The sequence below is a fragment of the Urocampus carinirostris genome, chromosome 5 (genome assembly GCF_059441175.1).
Source record: "Urocampus carinirostris isolate Australia breed hairy pipefish chromosome 5, RoL_Ucar_1.0, whole genome shotgun sequence".
In the NCBI taxonomy this organism is placed as follows: domain Eukaryota; kingdom Metazoa; phylum Chordata; class Actinopteri; order Syngnathiformes; family Syngnathidae; genus Urocampus; species Urocampus carinirostris.
The window spans coordinates 23711479-23732591 of record NC_142353.1 but is presented as its reverse complement, the minus strand read 5'-3'; the positions used below and the strand labels follow the sequence as shown (position 1 = coordinate 23732591).

The 21113-nt window shown below is 37.7% G+C and overlaps 1 protein-coding gene across 2 annotated transcripts; it reads left to right on the top strand.

Moving 5' to 3' along the window:
- The first annotated feature begins 4947 nt into the window (after nucleotides 1-4947).
- On the top strand, nucleotides 4948-19655 carry ydjc (YdjC chitooligosaccharide deacetylase homolog). 2 transcript variants are annotated; one of them, XM_088336252.1, is made up of 7 exons: nucleotides 4948-5108; nucleotides 5201-5266; nucleotides 10094-10269; nucleotides 12389-12548; nucleotides 13695-13794; nucleotides 16087-16264; nucleotides 18939-19655. In XM_088336252.1, the coding sequence occupies exons 3-7, from the start codon at nucleotides 10106-10108 to the stop codon at nucleotides 19252-19254; spliced, it is 918 nt and encodes a 305-aa protein (XP_088192378.1). In that variant the 5' UTR covers nucleotides 4948-5108; nucleotides 5201-5266; nucleotides 10094-10105; the 3' UTR covers nucleotides 19255-19655. The 2 variants fall into 2 exon arrangements, with proteins under 2 accessions (XP_088192378.1, XP_088192377.1); XM_088336251.1 differs by having other exon boundaries at nucleotides 4953-5123.
- Nucleotides 19656-21113: the final 1458 nt, after the last annotated feature.

Here is a 21113-nt window from a genome sequence, read left to right as displayed (position 1 = left end):
TATTGTAGTATTTTTGTGTGTGTTTCCATTGTAGAACTGTTGTGGTATATCTGTAGTATTTTTGTAGAATTACTATTCAAATACTCTATAGCAAAACGTTTTATTGGGTATTTTTGTATTCTATATGGTTATTTTATTATTTTATTTTTCAACACTAGGATACTGCTGGAAGTGTGAATTTCCCTACAGGGATGAATATAGTATCTATCCATTCATCTATCTATCTAGTTGTATTTTTGTCGTATTTCTGTCGTAATATTTATGTAGTAGTATTTTTGTATCATGGTAATACCGTAGTGGTACTTTTTTTTATTTCTGTAAAAGTATTTTGAAGTATTTCCAGACTAGTGTTTTTGAAGTTTTAAAGTTGTTTTATATTCATATCAGTTTTGCAGTATTTCCACAGTAGTATTTTATAGTGCTGTATCATCAACTGCATTTAGCGTGTAGACCATAATTTCTCATCTCATCAGCTGTACCGCTTATCCTTATTAGGGTCGCGGGGGGGCAGCAATCATCGGGCAGTGGGCAGGGGACACCCTGAACTGGTTGCCAGCCAATCGCAGGGCACACAGGGACAGACAACTCACTCGCTCAGTCATACCTAGGGACAATTCACCTGAAATGCATGTCTTTGGAATGTGGGAGGAAACCGGAGTGCCCGGAGGAAACCCACGCAAGCACGGGGAGAACATACAAACTCCGCACAGTAAGGCCGGGAGCTGGATTTGAACCCACGCAGGAGGTTCCCACGACCTCAGAACTGTGCCGCACACGCGCTAACCACTGCGCCGCCGTGCTGCCCTAGGCCATAATTTGCCCTGCTTTAAACAGATGTGCAGTACAGATAAGTAGTGGTAAAATGGGACCAAAATACCCGGAACCAGGCCCGCGGGCATTAATAATAATAATAATAATAATTTCCTTTGTATTGTCATTCTTTGTAACAATGTACACAGAACGAAATGTCGATACACCTGACCCGTTGTAGCGGGTCGATGCAGCCGCAGCCAGAGGGCGCCGCCATTATACCAATTAGGTATGTCTCGGTCGAGGCGCGAACCAGCGACCTCCCAGTCTCAAAGCGGGCACACATTAAAGGCCCAGCCCGACCAATTTACTTGATTTGAGGGTCTGAGCTCAGAGCAAACCTGAATTTATATATTTTATTTGTTGGGACTTGGGTCGAGTGCGCCGCCGCCAAGCGTGAGCGCAGCGATGAGTGCGAGCGCACGGACTACAGAAGGGGACATAACCGCAAAAGAGGGACGGAATCCATCGTGGCTCCTCCCCCCAAAAAATATGAGTCCAATGACGGGGGTACTTAAAAAAAATTTGCGACAGAGAATCCTAGCCCGGCCTGAACCCAAACGTAATGATTGACATTTTAGGCCTGATCAATTTCAGGTGAGGCTCGGGCTCAAGATCTTACTTACCTATAGGGACATTCAGACACTCGTTTTTGGACTGCGTATGGAGATGTCAATCCTACTTCAATCAGCATTCAAACACTCACAGCAGTGACAAACAATTGCCTTTGGATGTGAAGTTTAATAGTACATTTTGTCTGTTAAGCTTTTGCCCAACCAGAAAACCAATAAAACTAACAATATAGGTTAACATTTTGGCATTTTTTATGTGATATCAATGCACCCTGACATTGCTGTGGAATATTCGTATGGAACTGTATAGTATTTGAGTGAGTACAGCCCTCACATTTTTGCAGAAATTTCATTAGAATGTGTAGTAGAACAACACTGAAGGAACATTGCTTTGACACAATGAAATGTAGTCTTGGTAAAGCTATTACAGCAGTGTAAATTCATTTTATCCTTTAAAAAACTCAAAATATAACTGAATAACGAAACCCCTTTGCAACATAAGTGAGCACACTCTAAAGTGAAAGTTCCTGAAGTGTATGGTATAAGTACCTCCAGGCAATTTAATAAATACAACAAAAATACAACTACATTCATAGTACAAAAAAAAAATAGCAAAGGAAACGCTTAGAACAGCATTTTTTTCAAAAGCAATTTGATTTAAAAGAAATGTAACACGTAAATATCATCATTTATATTCATCATGGGCAGCACGGCGGCGCAGTGGTTAGCGCGTGTGCGGCACAGTTCTAAGGACTTGGGAACCTCCTGTGTTGGTTCAAATCCAGCTACCGGACTTACTGTGCGGAGTTTGTATGTTCTCCCCGTGCTTGCGGAGTGCCCGGTTTAAAAGAAATGTAACACGTAAATATCATCATTTATATTCCTCATGGGCAGCACGGCGGCGCAGTGGTTAGCGCGTGTGCGGCACAGTTCTAAGGACTTGGGAACCTCCTGTGTGGGTTCAAATCCAGCTACCGGACTTACTGTGCGGAGTTTGTATGTTCTCCCCGTTCTTGCGGAGTGCCCGGTTTCCTCCCACATTCCAAAGACATGCATTTCAGGTGGATTGGCTGATCCAAATTGTCCCTAGGTGTGAATGAGCGGGCGAGTTGTCTGTCCCTGTGTGCCCGGGGATTGGCTGGCAACCAGTTCAGGGTGTCCCCTGCCCACTGCCCGATGATTGCTGGGATGGGCTCCAGCACCCCCGTGACCCTACTGAGGATGAGCGGTGCAGCTAATGAGATAAGATGAGATATTCATCATTGATCATGATGGGCCCCTTCTGACTTCAAAGCGTTCCAAGCGAATGTAAACAGCAAAGATGGCTGCTGGCAAAAAAAAAAAGGTTCTTTATTCTACTCATAAAAGACATTTGGACCTCCAGCAAAGCTGCAATCTTGCAAGCGCTCAAATTGTGGAGGAAAAACAGCGGTTGAGGTCAATGGCGCACTGGTTCATGTAACATTATAATCGTGTGATCATGTCCGTTCACCGCGTGTCCGTTCATTGAAGCAACTCGATGAAGTCGCATTACATATTTTTCTCCAACTTTGGGATTAGGACTAACCACCTCGAGTGTCATTTTATTGAGAACTCCCACTTTCCCACTTTTCTGGAATGCAGCGCGAGTCCTCGAAAGATTGCATGTGACGTAGACGTGACGTAACTTCCGGTACAATGTGATCCCAGAAAATGATCCCAATACAGATGGATTTACAACCCTTGGTGTCTGTAACGCGTTGAGAGACAAAGCATGTTTATGTAAACTCTCATGCTGCACCTGTAGTGACGTCATAGCCTTCGGAGGTTCCCAGCTTTGCAGATTCGGACGCAGAATGTCTTTTAGTGGTGGTAATTCCGGATCTTTTCAGCAAACCGGCTTTTTTGGCTCAGTTTACTAAAAAGAGCCGTCTATTTTGGCTCCCAAACGGCTCTTCAGATTGTTTTTTGTTGTTTTAATCCCTATATTCCCAATTATTTTTAACACTTTGAACGAAATCACATTAGAAAGGGGAAATAAAGCAGGAAAAAATATTTTAAAATGAAACAAAAAAGGACAACTTAAAATCAAAAAAGGAAAAAGAGAGAGAGAAAAAGAAAAATGACAAAACCCAGAAAAAAAGTGGATAGCTTGGGAAAAAGAAAAAAGAAGGAAAAAACAGAAGAGGAAACAAAGAAGAAAAAATAAGGACAATACAAATAATGTGCTCGGAAAATGGGGAAACAAAGAAAAAGAGAAGAAGAAGGAATCAATAAAAGGGCAGAGAAAAGTAGGGGAATGAAACAAAATGAAGAAGGAAAAAGCTATGAAAAAGAAACAAAGAAGAAAACAATGAGAATCAAAAGTAGGGCAATAGAAGTAAAAAGCAAGAAAAAAATATTAAACAAAAAAAGAAAAATATAGAAAAAAATAAGAAAAAAGCAAGACAAAGAAAGTAAAATATAGTAAAATGAAGACAGCAAGAAAAAAGAAATAAAAGACTAGGAAAAATAGAAAGCAGGAAAAAAACAATACAGAAACAGAGGAATAAATAAAATAAAAAGCAAGAAAAAGAAAAAATCATATAAATAATGTAAAACATTGCACGAAATTATTTTTTAAGTCTTGTGGGCATTTGCACGTCACACTGGGTATTTGTATATTGCATTCTTTTTGCCTTATTATTGTATTGTTCTCAGCTCAGGGGTGCTGCTGGAATGTGAATTTACCTTCAGGGATGAATAAAGTATCTATCTATCTATCTATCTATCTATCTATCTATCTATCTATCTATCTATCTATCTATCTATCTATCTATCTATCTATCTATCTATCTATCTATCTATCTATCTATCTATCTATCTATCTATCTATCTATCTATCTATCTATCTATCTATCTATCTATCTATCTATCTATCTATCTATCTATCTATCTATCTATCTATCTATCTATCTATCTATCTATCTATCTATCTATCTATCTATCTATCTATCTATCCATCCATCCATCCATCCATCCACCCACCCACCCACCCACCCATCCATCCATCCATCCATCCATCTATCTATCTATCTATCTATCTATCTATCTATCTATCTATCTATCTATCTATCTATCTATCTATCTATCTATCTATCTATCTATCTATCTATCTATCTATCTATCTATCTATCTATCTATCTATCTATTCTCCTCCATTATAATAGCATTTATTTATTTCCCCCAACAATGAACTTTGAACAAATTTGAACCTTTTTTATACCAAACACCTTTAAAGTCAACACTAACAACACAACCAAATGTAAATTAAAATTAGTCACTCTTCAGTGTACCTATTAAACGATGACATACAAGAATGAACTTAAAATATTGGTAAACAAAAAGCTAATGGTGAAACACCTAATCCCTTAAAAACACAGAAAGCGAACAGCCAAATATTTATAGATCAACAAAAAACTGTAACCTTTTATATACTCAACAAATTAAATGTAAACAACACAGAATCCATGGGGAAAATATATATTGACCAATCACAAGAGGGGAATAAATCGTCTCCAAGGGAACCGGCTCTTGATTGTTGAAGAGTCGACTCCCTCCGTTCAATTCCAAGAGCCAACTCAATAAGCCCTTACGTTCGCGAACGACACATCACTCATTTGGCCGCAAGATGTGTTTCCGATATGTCGTTCTTCCTGCTTTCCAAGGCGGCGAAAAGGACGTCGTTTCTAAAGACAGCTATTCAATGTCTGCTACTTGACAGTAAATACTTTTGTTCATTTTTTCAACCACAACACTAATGTTTGAATTAAGTCAGTCACTTGCATGTTTGTCCGCAGCCAAAAAGCCGACTTTCAGCTGACACTGTCACCACTCTTCCAGTTGAGAATTCTTCAACTATTATGGTAAGTTGAAAACGCTCCTTTTTATGACTCAAGTGAACATGTACACGTTAATTTGAGATTTATTGTTCTTCACTGCAGAATTATTGCCACCATACCTGTTAACCTAATTGCCTCCCTTAATGATTTCAATTCTCCTTCTTAGCGATAATGAACCTTTCTTACACAACGCGGCACCTATTTACTCACATTAAGGTGTATTGTGTAGTATAAAAACAAAGATACCTTTGTGTAAACAAGTTTCTTTATTTACCAAAGATAAGATAAAAAAAATATGTCAGCGACATTATTAGTTCTCTCCCCACATGCAGTAAAGGTGTTTTTCCACTACACGGTTCCAGCCTGCCTCTTGGTACCAGGTAAGTCTGTCGCGATCATAGTCTGTATAAGGGAATTTTGATTGCTGCGAATAAAAGAAAAAAGCGATCGTAGTCTATATAATCAGTTTATTAAGACATGCAATCGTCACCAACACCACCAAGAAGCCCCCATTCCAACCCCCCATCACCCCAAAATTATAGATAATCAGGGTTGGGTAGGGTTACTTTAACTGGATTGCTTTCAATTACTTTTGGATTACTCCAATACCAAATATGCTAATAAAAGACAAAAGAAACTAGATATGAATAAAATTATGACTCACAACACATGGTAAGCTTTCTCTCCTGGCTTTGATCTCTTTGATCTCTGGCAAAACTAACATAAAATGCGACAGAAACAAAATGAAAATAAATCCAAACAGCTTGCCAACATCATTTTGTGTTCCGTTACTCCCAAGCCTGCACAAAATTTAGTCATTTTATTCATATTTAGTTTCTTTTGTCTTTTATTAGCATATTTGGTATTGGAGTAATCCAAAAGTAATTGAAAGTAATCCAGTTAAAGTAACCCTACCCAACCCTGTAGATAATATACTGTACTAGATAACACTACCCTTATTAAGACAATAAATAAAATACAGACCAACTTACAACAAAAAATAGCTTTATCAACTGTAACAAAAAACATTCTAAAGAATCTGAAATTCAATAATAAAATTAAGCCCTCAAACTCTGTTTAAATATTTTTGACTGACTGTATCATACCATATGATACTGAAAAATCAATCTTTATTTATCTACAGAAAAATCAAATGACACGATATCGAATAATAATAAATTCCAAACTAATCAGTAACATTAAAAAAACATCCTCAAAAACAATAAAGATTACCTGCGAAGCAAAAATATATTATATCTAAAATGGCTGTGCCCCAGTAGAGCATCACCCACATTTTTGGGTGGCATCTCCCTTTTGGCAGGGCCGTTCACCTTTAGAGTGACCTTCCTGAATAAGATTGTGATCCTGTCTAGACATGTTCTGGTCTGGGGAAGTAGAATGTCTTACTGGGAAAGCTGCTGAGTCAGCAAAAGAAAAAAAAGCCGAGCCAGTTTATTTTTGGGCAGTTTTTACATGTAGGTCAACCCTTTACCTGTCTGCAAGATGTTGATTTGAAAATGAATTTAGTTCTGGCCTGGAAGAGGGGAATGTCTTTCTGAATAAAACTGACTGCTGAGTCAGTTCTTCATGGCGTTGTCACCTATTGAGTGATCTACCTGATTGCTTGTCAAATATTGTGATCCTGGCCAAACCTGTTCAAGCCTAAGAGAGTAGAATGTCTGCTGAGTCAGCCTTTTGGGTATTTTTCACAACTAAGATAACCTCCCTGACTACCTGTGAAAGATGGTGGTCATATCTAAACCCACCTGCCTGTATGACTGCCTGTAAACAATCATATAGATTTTCAATGGAGTCTGTCTTTGGAGAGTGGAATGTTTTTCTGGGAAAAAATCCTGAGCCAGCTTTTTGGCATTTTTCACATCTCTGACTTCCTTTGAAAGATGGTGGCTATATCTTAACTCATTTCCCCTTTTCTTGGGTTGACAGACACACAAATAAACAGACAAAGACAAACGGATATATATATTTAGACCCCAGACGAAAAGGTTATTGCAACGCTTGCTTTGCTTATCGGAGATAATAATTAGTGTTCACTTTTTTTTTAATCAAACAAGATAGCTGGATAAATGGCCGCAATCAGCATGGTTGAAGCAGGACTCCGCATAAGACAGAAACTCTCATATCCTACTCCGTCATATGAAGCTAACTGGTCTCTTGTTTACGGAAGTAGGAGTCACAAACCGGGATGAGCATTAACAATATTCAGCATGTTTTTGCTGAAGAAAGCTTAAGCGGCTTGTCAACGTGATTTGGGTGTAATGTATTTAAGTGGCACCTTTATTTATTTGGCTTCATGCTGTCCTCTGTCAATATTTTCAAACATGGCAAGTACAGTGGTCTTTCCCCGTCTCCCACCGTGATAATATGTTTCGTCATAATTCTTTGTCTTTGCTCTCAGGAGACATTATTTCTCTCTTCCTGTCTTTTCATCTTTGATGAATATTTTTCCATGTCGTCATCTGAGAATCTGCTGCACTTCATGTCTACACTTGCTGTCTGCAAAACACGCCCCCACTATTTGAGAAACACTGCTTTGAGACGTCTTGGATGTGTGACTTCCTTCATCAACAAAAATCACAATCAAAGTTATTTATGAGCTTGTTAAACACTAACAATAGGGAACAAGCTTGTGTTTTAACCAATGATTAGCACTTGTTTAACACCTTTTTAAAGTTACGGTAATGATTGTTCTGTCAATTCTCCAATATTGTCAGTGCACTGTCCATTTTTTTTAGTCCTTTGGTCTGCTAACTTTTACTGATTTGTTTAATTTGTAAATTAAACCACAGTGAAAATAAGAGTTAAAAAAGGGGATTTGCTAGTTAACTATGTAGCTGCACGTTTGGACATGTGGGAAACTTTTGTTCTTGTGGTCCATTTGTTGACAAATTTTGAAGCTGGGATTAGATGGTATATACACACAAGGTTCAATGCAGTTTTAGAGCACTATCTATTGGGTAAACTTGTAGCAAAAGGAAAATATAAATGGTATTGTGTTTTCCGGACTAAAAGACGCTAAAACCCCCAAATTGGCCAAAATGTGTGCCTTATAACCTGGTGCGTCTTATATATTGCAGAATACGGTGGATAATATTGGAAATGCGTACAGTATTTATAGGTTTGCATTACTACACAAGGTTTTATGGTATATGCCTGTATTTGAGTGATGATTGCTGAAACAATAATCATCCAAATCGCAATACATTGTATGCAAGGGAATTTGAATGCCAGTGAGGCCCCCATCATTACACCACTAGGCCACCAGTGGTACAGATGGCACACGAAAAGGCATTAAAGCTTATCTTATTACTTTTACTCAAGGTGCCAGAAACACTGATTTCAAGTTGCATTTTGATAGGTAAAACAGTCACTCCTTTTCTTCACCTGTGTGCGTCAATAACATTGCAAAACATAGAAACATAAAACGGAAAATCTTATAACAAAATACTATACAAGCTTTTCTTTTGCATACATATACATATTAAACTGAGAGGTTATGACTTATCTAGTAACGGTGGGGGCGAGCCTTCTAATTTTCCCTATTATTTGTGTTTTCTTTCCAAAACAAATAATGCTTCATAAATCTACACGGGGATGTTGTTGATCCAGGCCTTAAAAGTACATTGGGTAATATTTGACCACTATATGGTACTGGTTTGTCTAATGTGAATGAAAACCAGTTAATATGAGCACAGTGTGGCAGCACAATGCCAGACAAACGTGCCGGCGACTACAAGGTATAGATCACACTATATAAAAGAAATACAAATTTCTCAACCTATGAATATTTGTAAAAATGAACATTGATATAATAGTTCATGTATTTTTTACCTATTATTCAAGTCATTGTTTTTTTACTGAATGAAGTTTTTCTTGTTCCACTAGGAGGCACTAAATATTACACACTTTCCCTTAAGGACAATAATGTAGAAACAGATGCATTGTTTTCTTATTTATGCAAAATGTTACTACTAATGTCATTGTCTTTCTGATGGACACACAATGTTAGCCAGTCCACACCTACTACCTTGTAAATATTACCTATCTATGCTATCAGTCCTAATTTTTTTTTTTCACCTTACTTTTATCGGTCTTTTATTATATATTTATCATGGAGTGCCACATCTAATCTTGTTTTAAACAATGTTCACAACTGATACATTTATTCAGGTTTTTTTATTATTGGACACCTGCAAAAGAGATTTCATAGAATACCAGTTTGTTATTTTAACTATTATTGCTCACTGTTGTTTGTTGTTTTGACTATTGCATCATTGTCGCTATCAGCCAATCGTGTCACTGTTCTTTGAATTCTACACCTTAGGATAGAAATGCTTTTGTAACCGAATATACTGTAGGTAATAAAGAGAGGGGTTCAGGGGAGGGTCTGTAGAACAGGTTGGACCTTCTTATTTGAAGGCTTCTCTCCCTGTTTCCTTGCAAGTTCAAAATCTGTTGATGTACTTCTCTTCTTAGTCTGAGTGTCTATTAAAGCTTTTATTTATCAACAACTTAGTAATCCATGGCAATAAAGCCAGTTATATTGTATGTCCCCGTGCACTATGAATTAAACCACCAAAATCTACCTCTTTTGTTAGTTAATGAATAATGAAAGCGGTTCTAGAAATGACCAAACACACCTGACAAGGCAAGTAAGAGTATGTCCTACCCTTGTATAACAATGTGTGTTCTTTTTTTTAAATTTCAACACATCTAGAAACATATTGACTCCTAAAACAATTAAGACCCTCTACTTACACATGCTCTGTAATTTCCAGACGATATTTAACAATCTTGCAATCTTTGTCTTTTATTTGATGTCTTCCACAGTAACAAGCCACAATGCCGCAACCCAGAATCATGCTAGTTGTGACAGGAGATGATTTTGGTTACTGCCCCAAGAGGAATCAAGGAATTGTTGATTGCTTTAAGGCTGGGGGCATTTCCTCTGTGTCCCTGCTGGTGAATGCATCTGCTGCCAAAGAAGCAGCAGATTTGGCTAAAAGGTACTGTGGCAGCTCCTCCCCTATATTTTTTCCTCATTCAAATGTTTTCTGCAATTATTAAACATTAGGCCCGACTTATTGTTTATCCTTAGGTTAGTATTAGGACCTCTTAACCCCCATTGTTTTTCCTCATGTTATTATGTCAAGTCATGTTTATTTTTATAGCCCTTAAGCACAAAGAGTCTTAAAGGGCTGCACAGACTACAGACTATTATTACACTATCCCCCGATCTAAAACCTTCATGGGGGCAAGTTAAAAATCTCTAAAACCTCAGCTTGAGGAAAATAGAGAAACCTTGAGAAGGGACGCCACATGAGGTAATCCCCTTCCTGGATGACCAGGCTGCAATGGATTATGCAAAAATATCAAATCAAAATTAATTTTACTAGATAAGTCATAACCTCTCAGTTTAATATGTATATGTACAAAACAAAATATCAAATATAGTGCCTAAAAACAGGGACCTCATACATTATTTTGCTTTCATTTGGAAAAGAAAATATAGTATAGAAAATTTACAAGATACTATAATACAAATACTATAGAAATATTACCCCATAATTGCTACAAAAACACAACTACAAAAAAAATACAAAAATATTACTATAATACCGCTTTGGATATACATCAAAAATACGTCTACAGAAATACTAAAAAAATACCACTTTATAATACTATAATACAAAACACTACCAGAAAAATATTACTACAGAAGTAATACTACAGAAATATTGCAAAAATACACCTACAGCAATACTACAAAAATGTTACTATGGAAATACGACAAAAATACTACTAGAATAATACTAAAGATGCACACAACAATTTCTACTTTGGAAATACTACAAAATATATCAGAAATGGTACAAAAAAAGTCAAAAAAATAGCATATTACTACAAAATCATAAAACTACTGTAATACTACAAAAATACTACAGAAATACTAATAATTTACTACTGTGAAAAAAATAAAAAAAAACTACTACAGAAATGGTAGAAAATAAAACTAGAGTAATACTACAAAAAACTCTGAACTTCAACAGAAATCCGACTACAGAAATCCTAAAAAAATAATTTTAAAAATGTACTAACTACTCTGATTGAAAACTAAATATCAACTCAATTGTTCAAAATACAGACCTTATAAATTATTTTGCTTTAAATGTGAACGCTTCAAAACCAATTTCATGAGACTAATCTAGTTCAAAAGATCTATACCATGTAAATTTCTGTATGTGTATTTATTCCCGGATTAAAAAATTTGGATTTTTTTTTTCCAAGATTGGCCCCTTGGCCAAAACTTTTGAACCGGATGCAGCCCCCAACTCCAAATTATTGCCCATCCCTGGAGTAAAACATAAAATGAGTTTTAGCAGGTATGCAAATGATCAAGTAATAAGGGGCGCCAAATCTAATTTTTATTAGGGCCCCATGAAGCCCTGTGTTGGAGTGAGATTTTTCTGCATCTCATTGCAGTTTTTTGTTAGTCTAGCATGAAAACAGTAAGGGTAAAAAACTAGGCGTGTTTAAATAACGTTCCAAAAAACAACCCAAACCCTCCAAAAAATGAAAAAGGAAGAGTTTATTCGAGCGCGTCCAAGAAATGCATGCACCTGAATGTGTATCTTCCTCCCTCCATCTCACTATACTCCGTGCCCGCCTCAGCTCCATGGGGAGCAGAGCTTTCAGCCACTCTTCCCCCCAGCTCTGGAACTCATTGCCACCTGACCTCTGAAATTCTGCGACACTGTCCACCTTCAAATCCGGACTCAAAACTCACCTCTTCAGACTTGCCTATTCTTGACCATATGCCTCACACACCGCCCCTTTTCACTATCATGTGTTTTATTGGCTATTCATTACTTGCTTGTTTTACTCTTTGTTTATTGCTGTGTCCTACTCATATGTACAGCAACCTTGGGTGTCCTGAAAGGCGCTTTAAAATACACTGTATTATTATTATTTTTTATCACGAACGAGCTGACGATGCTGCAATGATGACACAAGCCAGAAGATGGTGACAACGGATAGGAAACAGCACATTTAGTCAAACATTTATTCAAAATGTATTCAGATCTCTGAAAAAAAAGAGACAAATAAGTGACTTTTCTTTGTCAGACACAGCATCCCAATTGGACTCCATGCGAACCTGTCAGAAGGAATGCCTGTATGTCAAAGCCTTCGACACACCTCTACACTTGTCAACGAACAAGGGTTCTTTCATGGAAAGATGGGCTTCCGTCAGGCACTGGCACAACATCAACTCAGCATGGAACAGGTTTTATGAGGACAATTTCGTCCATTTTTTTTTTAAACAGAAATTTTGTATTACAGTGCTCACCAGATTAAAAGCCGCATGCTCCAATTTAAGAAGGAAATGCAATTTTGTCTCCGTACAAATTAAAGCTGCAGGCTTAAACAGCCATAAAAAGGAAGTAATTGACATCCGTTCATTACCTTTTAAACCTGGCGCCAACTGTGTTCGGAATTTGGCGTTGACACCTGACGCAGTTTTCAGCTGGATCGTGATTCCATTCTGCTCAGAGTTTGCGTCACGCGTTTGAGGATCATGTGATTGTTACACAGAATGACAATACAAGGAAATTATTATTATTATTATTTTTCAGATAGCCATTGTAAAGACAAGCACATATTTATTACTGCGGCTAAAAAAACGCAAATGAGGGCTGAGACGCATTAAATGTGAGCCCTATATTTCTAGACGACAGCGCCAGGGCAACCATACTGTGGAGAATAGTGCCCGATTGTATCACAGATGTGTTTTTTTGTTTTGTTGTCATTGGTGGTTTCTGCGGTACCTAAACAAGTTGCATTAGCTTATCGCTCCTCGAAAATTAAAAGAAAGTTCAGTGACCTTACATAGACCAGATGATAAAGAACGAAAACTGTAGCATTTTTGGTTGATAACTTCGACTCCTGCTCAATTCCGATGTACAAATTGAGGACTTGATTTGTAGGTGAAAAAGTTGAAATATGGTGAGGATGTTGTAAATATTTAATAAAATACTGTTAAACCACCCATTCCCTCCTGTTATATATTATAAGCAGGTCCGGATTTAAATCTGCACTGTTAAAAATATAGCAAAAAAAGTCACATCTCGTAGTCTGGAATTTACAATATTCCCTTCTTTCCAATTTACCATTTCTGTCTTCAGGAATAATTCAGTATAAATGTCCTAATTACATGATCTACATGATCACCAATGTGATCAAATCAAGTGACTAATCTGATTTTAACTATTTAAAAAAAACAAACGCTGAGTGCCCTGATTTATTTCCATTGTTCTGCTCCTTCTTCAAAAGGCAATCGCTGTTTGCGACAATATCATTTCTCTGTCCTCTGTAAGATTAACCTTTATGTATTTTTTTCCACTCGAGCTTTCTTTTTTTTTTCTTTTTCAAGGTGGAACAAGAGCTGAGAGACCAGATCAGGCTTTTCAGGGAACTGACTGGTCACCTTCCTCATCATATGGATGGACATCAGCACGTCCATATATTGCAAGGTAAGTAAAAAAAAAAAATCATGTACAGACGCTCCCCTACTCACGACCACTTGACTTACGCAAAACGGTAGTTACGAACATTTTTTTCGGGATGTTGAAAAATATCTGGACATTGTTGTAAGTTAGATTATGTATTTTGCACCTTTTTCCGAGTACAAGACAGTACTGTTGTGCTTCTCTCCGCCGCTACCAGCGTGTGGGGCTGTGAGAGGTCACACAGCATCCACCCCGAAGAAGAAATCTGGCTTCTACTTCCTAGTTCGTGTGTAAACATTTACTATATGTCCAGCATGCTGTATATCCAGAACTTGAACATTTTTATTGTTTAATATCTCGTGCATCCATTCAAGATGGTTGGTGTGAAGCGTAAAGCAGAGGCGAGTCGTTTATTTCAAAATTAAAGTGGAATAAGAAAGCTTGATGCAGTTGAGAAAATGGTTGGATCGCTTTTTTTCTTTTTTAAGGACCTCTTGAAGCGCATCTCCCAAAAGTAAGTTACACTTAACTTTATTTATCTTTATAGAGGATATTATTTTATGAAATGTTTATTTTTTTAGGCACAAAACAATTCAGGTTACTTATACAAGCCTTAAACATACTTTCATAAACCTTAAACATACAAAATATAGCACTGAAGTAAATTACAAACAAATCCAAATTACGAACGATCGTCCGGAACCTATTTCGTCCATAAGTCGGGCAGCGTCTGTACCTTGATTCTTTTTGAAAGTAGAAATTCATTGGCCTATGGGTCCAATTTCTAGCAAAGCTTGATTTACTCATGATGGAGGAGCGGCGTCACCACTCAGACTTAATTTTGCTTCTCTGCTGGGATTGGTTTTCAGAAAGTTTGATGTGCATTAACAAAACCATAACACATCATAATAATGGTCAACCAAAATGGTAAAAAAGTATTCTTGCAAAACAATTTCACATGCACATTTTGCGTGCATTCTTAAATGATAAAAGCTAACATTTGGAGATGACTCAAATGAGGAAAAAATAAATCTCAAACACAAATGAAAAGGCCAAGAAAATCAGGGCCAGCAACAGTTTGATCTTAGGACGAAAGCAGATAGAGTGCCAGAAAAGCAGTCCAATATTGTAAAGCGGTGGGGAAAAAAGACAACCTCATCAAAATTGCCTCAGAAAAGACTTCTTGCATGATCTCTGAGCCCAGGTGGTCATCTTCACTCCTAAGTGAGGGAGTGACGGGCCGTGCATTTCACACCCAGGCCTTCAGTAGGCTGAATCAATCCAACTCTCAAAAACTATTTTATGAACAAGAACATTTACTGCAGCTACAGCAGCGACAAGTATTAAAAAAAGCAATAAACTGATAAAATTGCAATATTATTTAGGAACACAGCTACATTTTACTCACCAAAGATCATTTTTATTTGTGCACAAATCCATCCTCCTTTCTTTCCTCATGAAGATTTCAGTTACTCTGTCGTATCGAATACGTGCATTTCAGTCCTATCCAGAAGTTATTTCCTTTCGCCATCGTAGCTAATGCTAAAGGTCCTGTCCTGTTGAATTTTGGGCATAAGTTGTTATACAATTTACGGTTGAAAATGTCTGATTAATAGAAGCAGCCGACAGAAGATTTATTTCTCCAAATTTTCGTTGTGATACTTCCGTTACCGCACCCTCGCCAACCATAGTTTGTGAAACTGGTGACGTTTTCCAAGACCTGCCACCTCGAAATCTTAGTGTCTAAACCAGTGTTTTTCCAACCCTTTTTGAAACAAGGTACACTTTTATTTATAATAAAGTTCCGAGGCCCAACGTCTGTCGAAAATGTTTGAAAATGAACTTGTCAAATATTTCACTGTAGTACATCATAAGAAGATAATTTGTATATTAAAAGACGAAAATAATGCTTAAAATAAAAAAGAATGATGTGCTTTATTTGTTTTTACAGTGCAATGTTAAACTGCTTTGTTAAACAAATTAAGTTATTAAATGTACTGTGCTACCTCATGAGCAGATAATTAGTATGTAAAAAGTATGTAAAAATCTACTGCCATGTACTGATATGGATAACTATTACAGTTCCTCATCTAAAGATATCAAAAATACTGAAAAATGGCCTGATTTTTTGGGAAAGATAAAATTGGGCAAATTCTAGCGGCAAACTAGACAAGGTCTCACAGCACACTAGTGTGTCCCGGCACACTGGTTGAAAAACACTGGTCTAAACCAACAGCTTTATCGTACACTAATGCAATATCCTTCTGGGCACACAAGATGAGTATTTACTGACTCATTGATGTGCTATTTTTGCAGAGGTACGTGAGGTGTTTGCACAAGTCCTTTCAGATCATAGAATCCCATATACACGTGTTCCAGTGGACCCGGGATTACACAGCTGCCAATGGCTGCCGTCCCATCTCCAAAAATTCTACGCACAGGTGGAAAAGGATGCTTTAGCCTCTATCCCCGTCTTCAGGCGTTATGGAATAAGGTGTGTAGGTATCAACGTTTCACCTATTGGGCATCTCTCAGCTTTAAATCAAATGTCAAGTCAATTCCTGTTTATTTGTATAGCCCTTAATCACAAGAAGTTTTAAAGGGTTGTACAGACAATACACAGGCATTATCAACATCAAATATAGGTAATGAGAGTTAACAAATAACACAATATCCCTAAATATTATCAAATAAGTTAAAATGGCATGACCTTTAAAGACACTATCAAGTAAAATTCTGTTGCAGACCACCCACTTTATTATTTCTTATTAATTACATATACTGCAATTACATGTAAATACACAGGGGATCTAGATGCGGGATGAAATTGTTAAGGACGTCTGGGGGTAGACTTTAATAAGCATATGCTTCTTCCTACTCCCTTGCGAACATGTACATTAACATTGTTTGTGTTTTGTCTGTTGGTTTTTTTTTCTCCGATTTATTGTTTTGTTTTAGCTTTTGTTATGTGAGAAATAAAAGTTTCATTTATTCATTATAATCACCCATGTTAAGTACAGACTTAATTTATATTTTGAATTTCTTTTAGTATGTGGCTGTTCTAAATTAGTTTTAGGGGGTGGCTTATATGCAATGTAGATATATGATTTCAACATTCTTGTGCACTATTCCCACATAAACACATTACGATCAAATATTAGCAAACCCAGCCGTTTATTTTCTTCTCCTACATCTATGATCGGGTCATGGAAGCAGAAGCTTGAAGAGGTTCCCTATCCCCAGCCACTTCAACCAAATCTTCTGGGTATTTCCTCAAGCCAGCCAAGTCACATAGGGTGTACTCTTTTTAGAAAACACGTTTGGTCCAAAACATATTACATCAAATGCATAAACACCTCTAATAAAATATCAAAAAACTATCTTGAATATGGCCAGCACGGCGGCGCAGTGGTTAGCGCGTGTGCGGCACAGTTCTGAGATCATGAGATCGAACCTCCTGTGTAGAGTTTGCATGTTCTCCCCGTGCTTGCGTGGGTTTCCTCCGGGCACTTGGGTTTCCTCCCAAATTCCAAAAACATGCATGTCAGGTTAATTGGCCGGTCCGAATTGTCCCTAGGTGTGAATGAACGAGCGAATTGTCTGTCCCTGTGTGCCCTGCGACTGCCTGGCAACCGGTTCAGGGTGTCCCGTGCCCACTGCCCGAAGATAGCTGGGATGGGCTCCAGCACCCCCGCGACCCAACTAAGGATAAGCGGTGCAGATAATGGATGGATGGATGGATATCTTGAATATCTTTGTGTATTAGTAACAAAATGTCCTGTTACTGTGTGTTTGTGGGTTGCCCCAAAAAATGTATAGACATTTTAGCAGCTTCTAATTTTAATATTTTTTCTTCATTTTATCGACTTGACTTTGAAGAAAGGAAATGTATTCTAAATTACCATGTTGTTTGAACATAACATGTGGATTTTCATGTCCAACGTAGGTGCAATTGTGTCTGTTGATCGAACCATTTATTTTGAATGTGGCATCATTGCGACACATTCTTTGTCAGAGAATGTGCATCTTTCGTACATCGTTCCAAGTATCACTCGCAATACAGTACTCTTCGGTCCAGATCATTGTCATTAAGAGCATTGACTAATCTTGAAATGTAACTCTTCCATTGACGTTTCATAATGCGACGGATAGATGATTTTGCCGACCTTACAGCTATCTTGCCTCAAAGACTTTACTGGAAACGTTTTAACAAAATCCAAGAAATGTCTTCTTTTGTAGGTCTTGTCAGTGGACTTGGTCTCCCGAATTGCTTCTTATGAACGTTCTAAACAGTTCCATCATTCGAACTTATCTCTAATTCAAATGACATTAACTCATTTCAGGGGTTCAACTTTGACTGCCGTCACTTTAATGGGTTTAGTTTATAAAGAAGGAATAATTTGGGTATCAGCTGCTAAAAATTTAATATTTTTAGGAGACTGTACATGTATAATTTTCTGTTAAGAGGCTGTCTTTAACGGACAATACATTTTGCACTGCCTTGCAGAGGCTGTATCAGATTAGAACCACACTAAAATTCATTTGGGGATACAGAGCTCTCAAGAGAATAATTAAATCAGTGGTCCCTAAACTACTGCCTCCACATTTAGTCCGGCCCACTGAACAATACCAGAGAGCATTTTAATGAGCATTTTTTTTAACCAAAAAAAACCTCAAAGTCTGGGTGCGCATCGTTGGTTGTAAAGGGATTTCTGAAGTGGTGAACTCTTACGCTGGATTACCAGTGGTATAGATTAGATGACATATGAAAAGGCATTGGGTTTCATCTCACTATTACACTATCTATAGTCACGGTACCAGAGACAAATGTTAATTTCTTTGTGCATTTCACATGTTACGATGACCATACATTTTAACTGTATTTAATAAATTCAATTTAGTATTTTAAGTAAAAAATATAATTCATTCATTAATAGAATTATTTATTTTCTGTCTTTTTTTCTGTGAAAGATCCAGAAATGTTGTAGTTTTTTTGAAAACAATACATTTATTTATGTTTAGGCACTCCTGCAATCTTCTCATTTTTTTCTGTGACAACTTGGCCTGGGCCCTCATCAGAGAAAGGAAATATTATGTGGCCCTCGCAGTAAAACGTTTGAGGACCACAGAATTAATTGAACGAGGTTAACACCTTTGAATATCTGCAGGTGGCCAGATGTGTACCTGGGACTGACCACAGTCGGCAAGAACATGTCCATCTTCAATCTTCAAAAGGCCCTTAGCCATGTCTTGAGTAGGCCTTCCTGTATTGCTTCCACATCTGGAGAGCAGGTGGTGACAGCAGAACTCATGGTCCACCCAGGATACCCCAGTCACCCACAAATAGGAGGCTGCGGAGAAGGACCGGACGATTTCTCACAGTCGGACGATCGGCAACATGAGCTCAGTGTGCTCACTGACATGTCCCTGCTCGCCATGTACCGCCAGCAAAGGGTGAAACTTTGTGCTTTTAAAGACCTTTGAAATTGTGTTTTCGGAAGGAGAATGGGATAGAAAAGCCATGTCATATTTTGTACTTTTGTTTGTAGAATGAGCTGTGACAGTACAGCTAATTTTTCGCGGGGGTTGTGTTCCTCTAAGGTCCCGCGATAGTCGAAATCTGTGACATAAAAACCTTTATTTATTCATTAGTTTCTTATACATTAAAAAAAGGACGCAACTTACAGGCTCAAGTATTTGTCAAACAAATAATGTCTGTATTGTTAAATTATAACTTAAAAAAAATTTATCTTGCTGCTGTATTGCACTATTGATTCAGGACACCTTCCGCTTTACAACTTGTCACTATTACTATGTGGACATTTAGGATTTTAAAAGTGTCGTGCAAAGTATTTCCAACAACAAATAAATGTACCGGTTTTTTACTTTGTTTTTATTTGCTTTTTTGGGGTTTTTTGTTTTTTTACAAAAAAAAAAACCTACTGTCAAATTCTATTTTTAAAAATAACCTTGCCACCATATTGCACTGATTGGTTGTCTGAAATATGAATACTTGATCAACTTGGGAACTTAACATTTTTTCATCATCTTGTGGGCGTAATTGGGAAACAAATGTGACATAAAAATGCTATTACCTTCCTTTTGAACAGCATTGTCCAAAGTTCGGCCCCCAGGGACCAGTTACAGCCCGTGATTGAATTTTTACTGGCCTGTGGCCTCTGTCTTTTAATATGTAACCACTTAATAATATGAACCGCAGTATAAAATACATTTGTACCAAAAACAAACACAAAAAAAAAAAAAACACAATTTCACCAGATGATTGCAGTAGCCCTTTGGCCACCTTGCCCTTGGCTCTGTGTGAGAATTTCACCCCACTTCCGACATGGCTACTGTAAATACGAAAATGGAAAGTTGACTGAGGGCCGCCGCTTCCAGGACAAGTGGAAATATTTTTTTTTTTACTGAAATTTGAAACAACTGTGTCTGCCCAATTTGACAGAGACTGGCTGTCTTCAAAGAATATAATATCAAGAGACACTGCCAGACGAAACATGCTGACTATTAAAAGCTAACTGGAAGTGAACGCTGTGAAAAGGTGAAGCAACTGGAAGCTCTTAACAGCACAGCATCTTCCTTTTCACCAGACATTAAAATGAAAACCCTACAAAGGCGAGCTACGAGGTTGCAATGCCGATTTCATTAAACACTGTCCAAAGAATGCAAGGCTGATTAGTCAGCCCTCACACATTTTTAGTTGACCTAGTCACGCCCACTTTCTGTAACACCCCTGCTTTAGCATGTCGAGAAGTCAAACTTTGTCGGCCGCAGTTGCTCTTGTAGGTCTTGTTGACATGACGGCTTTAAAGATGCGAAATTGAAAAAGATTTGAGTACGTAATGTAAGTTATTTAATTTGCTCTTTAGAAAACATTTGGACCTCCAGAAAACCTGCCGCCTTGGTGGCCGAGGTGAATAGCGCACACTGTAATTATGTAAATCATCTTTTACCATTCACCGTGTGTTTGTCCATAGGCATTGCCATTTTCTTGAGTGATGTCATATTGAAGCACCTCAATGGAGTCGTGATATCTACTTTCTTTGCGACTAGGACTACCCACCTCGAGTGATATTTTACTGGTCGGGAGTTTGGAGAACTCCCACTTTTCTGGAATGCAACATTAGACCGCAACATTGACGCGCAGGCAGAAAATGGGTGGGGCCACTGTTTAGCCAATCAGAATGCAGAACACAATGCACGATAAAAACCTTCTTAGGGTGGTCATGGAAGAAAATAGTTAGGAAAGGCTGAATAAAGAGACTCATTTAATATTTAACAATGAGCTGTCGCTTTATTGTGTTGTGCTACAAAACAAACATTAG

Coding starts and splice junctions, on each gene's coding strand:
- ydjc (XM_088336252.1), top strand. CDS start 10,106: ATGCCGCAACCCAGAATCATGCTAGTTGTGACAGGAGATGATTTTGGT. Junction 10,270..12,388: donor GCAGCAGATTTGGCTAAAAG/GTACTGTGGCAG, acceptor TTTCTTTGTCAG/ACACAGCATCCCAATTGGAC. Junction 13,795..16,086: donor GCACGTCCATATATTGCAAG/GTAAGTAAAAAA, acceptor CTATTTTTGCAG/AGGTACGTGAGGTGTTTGCA.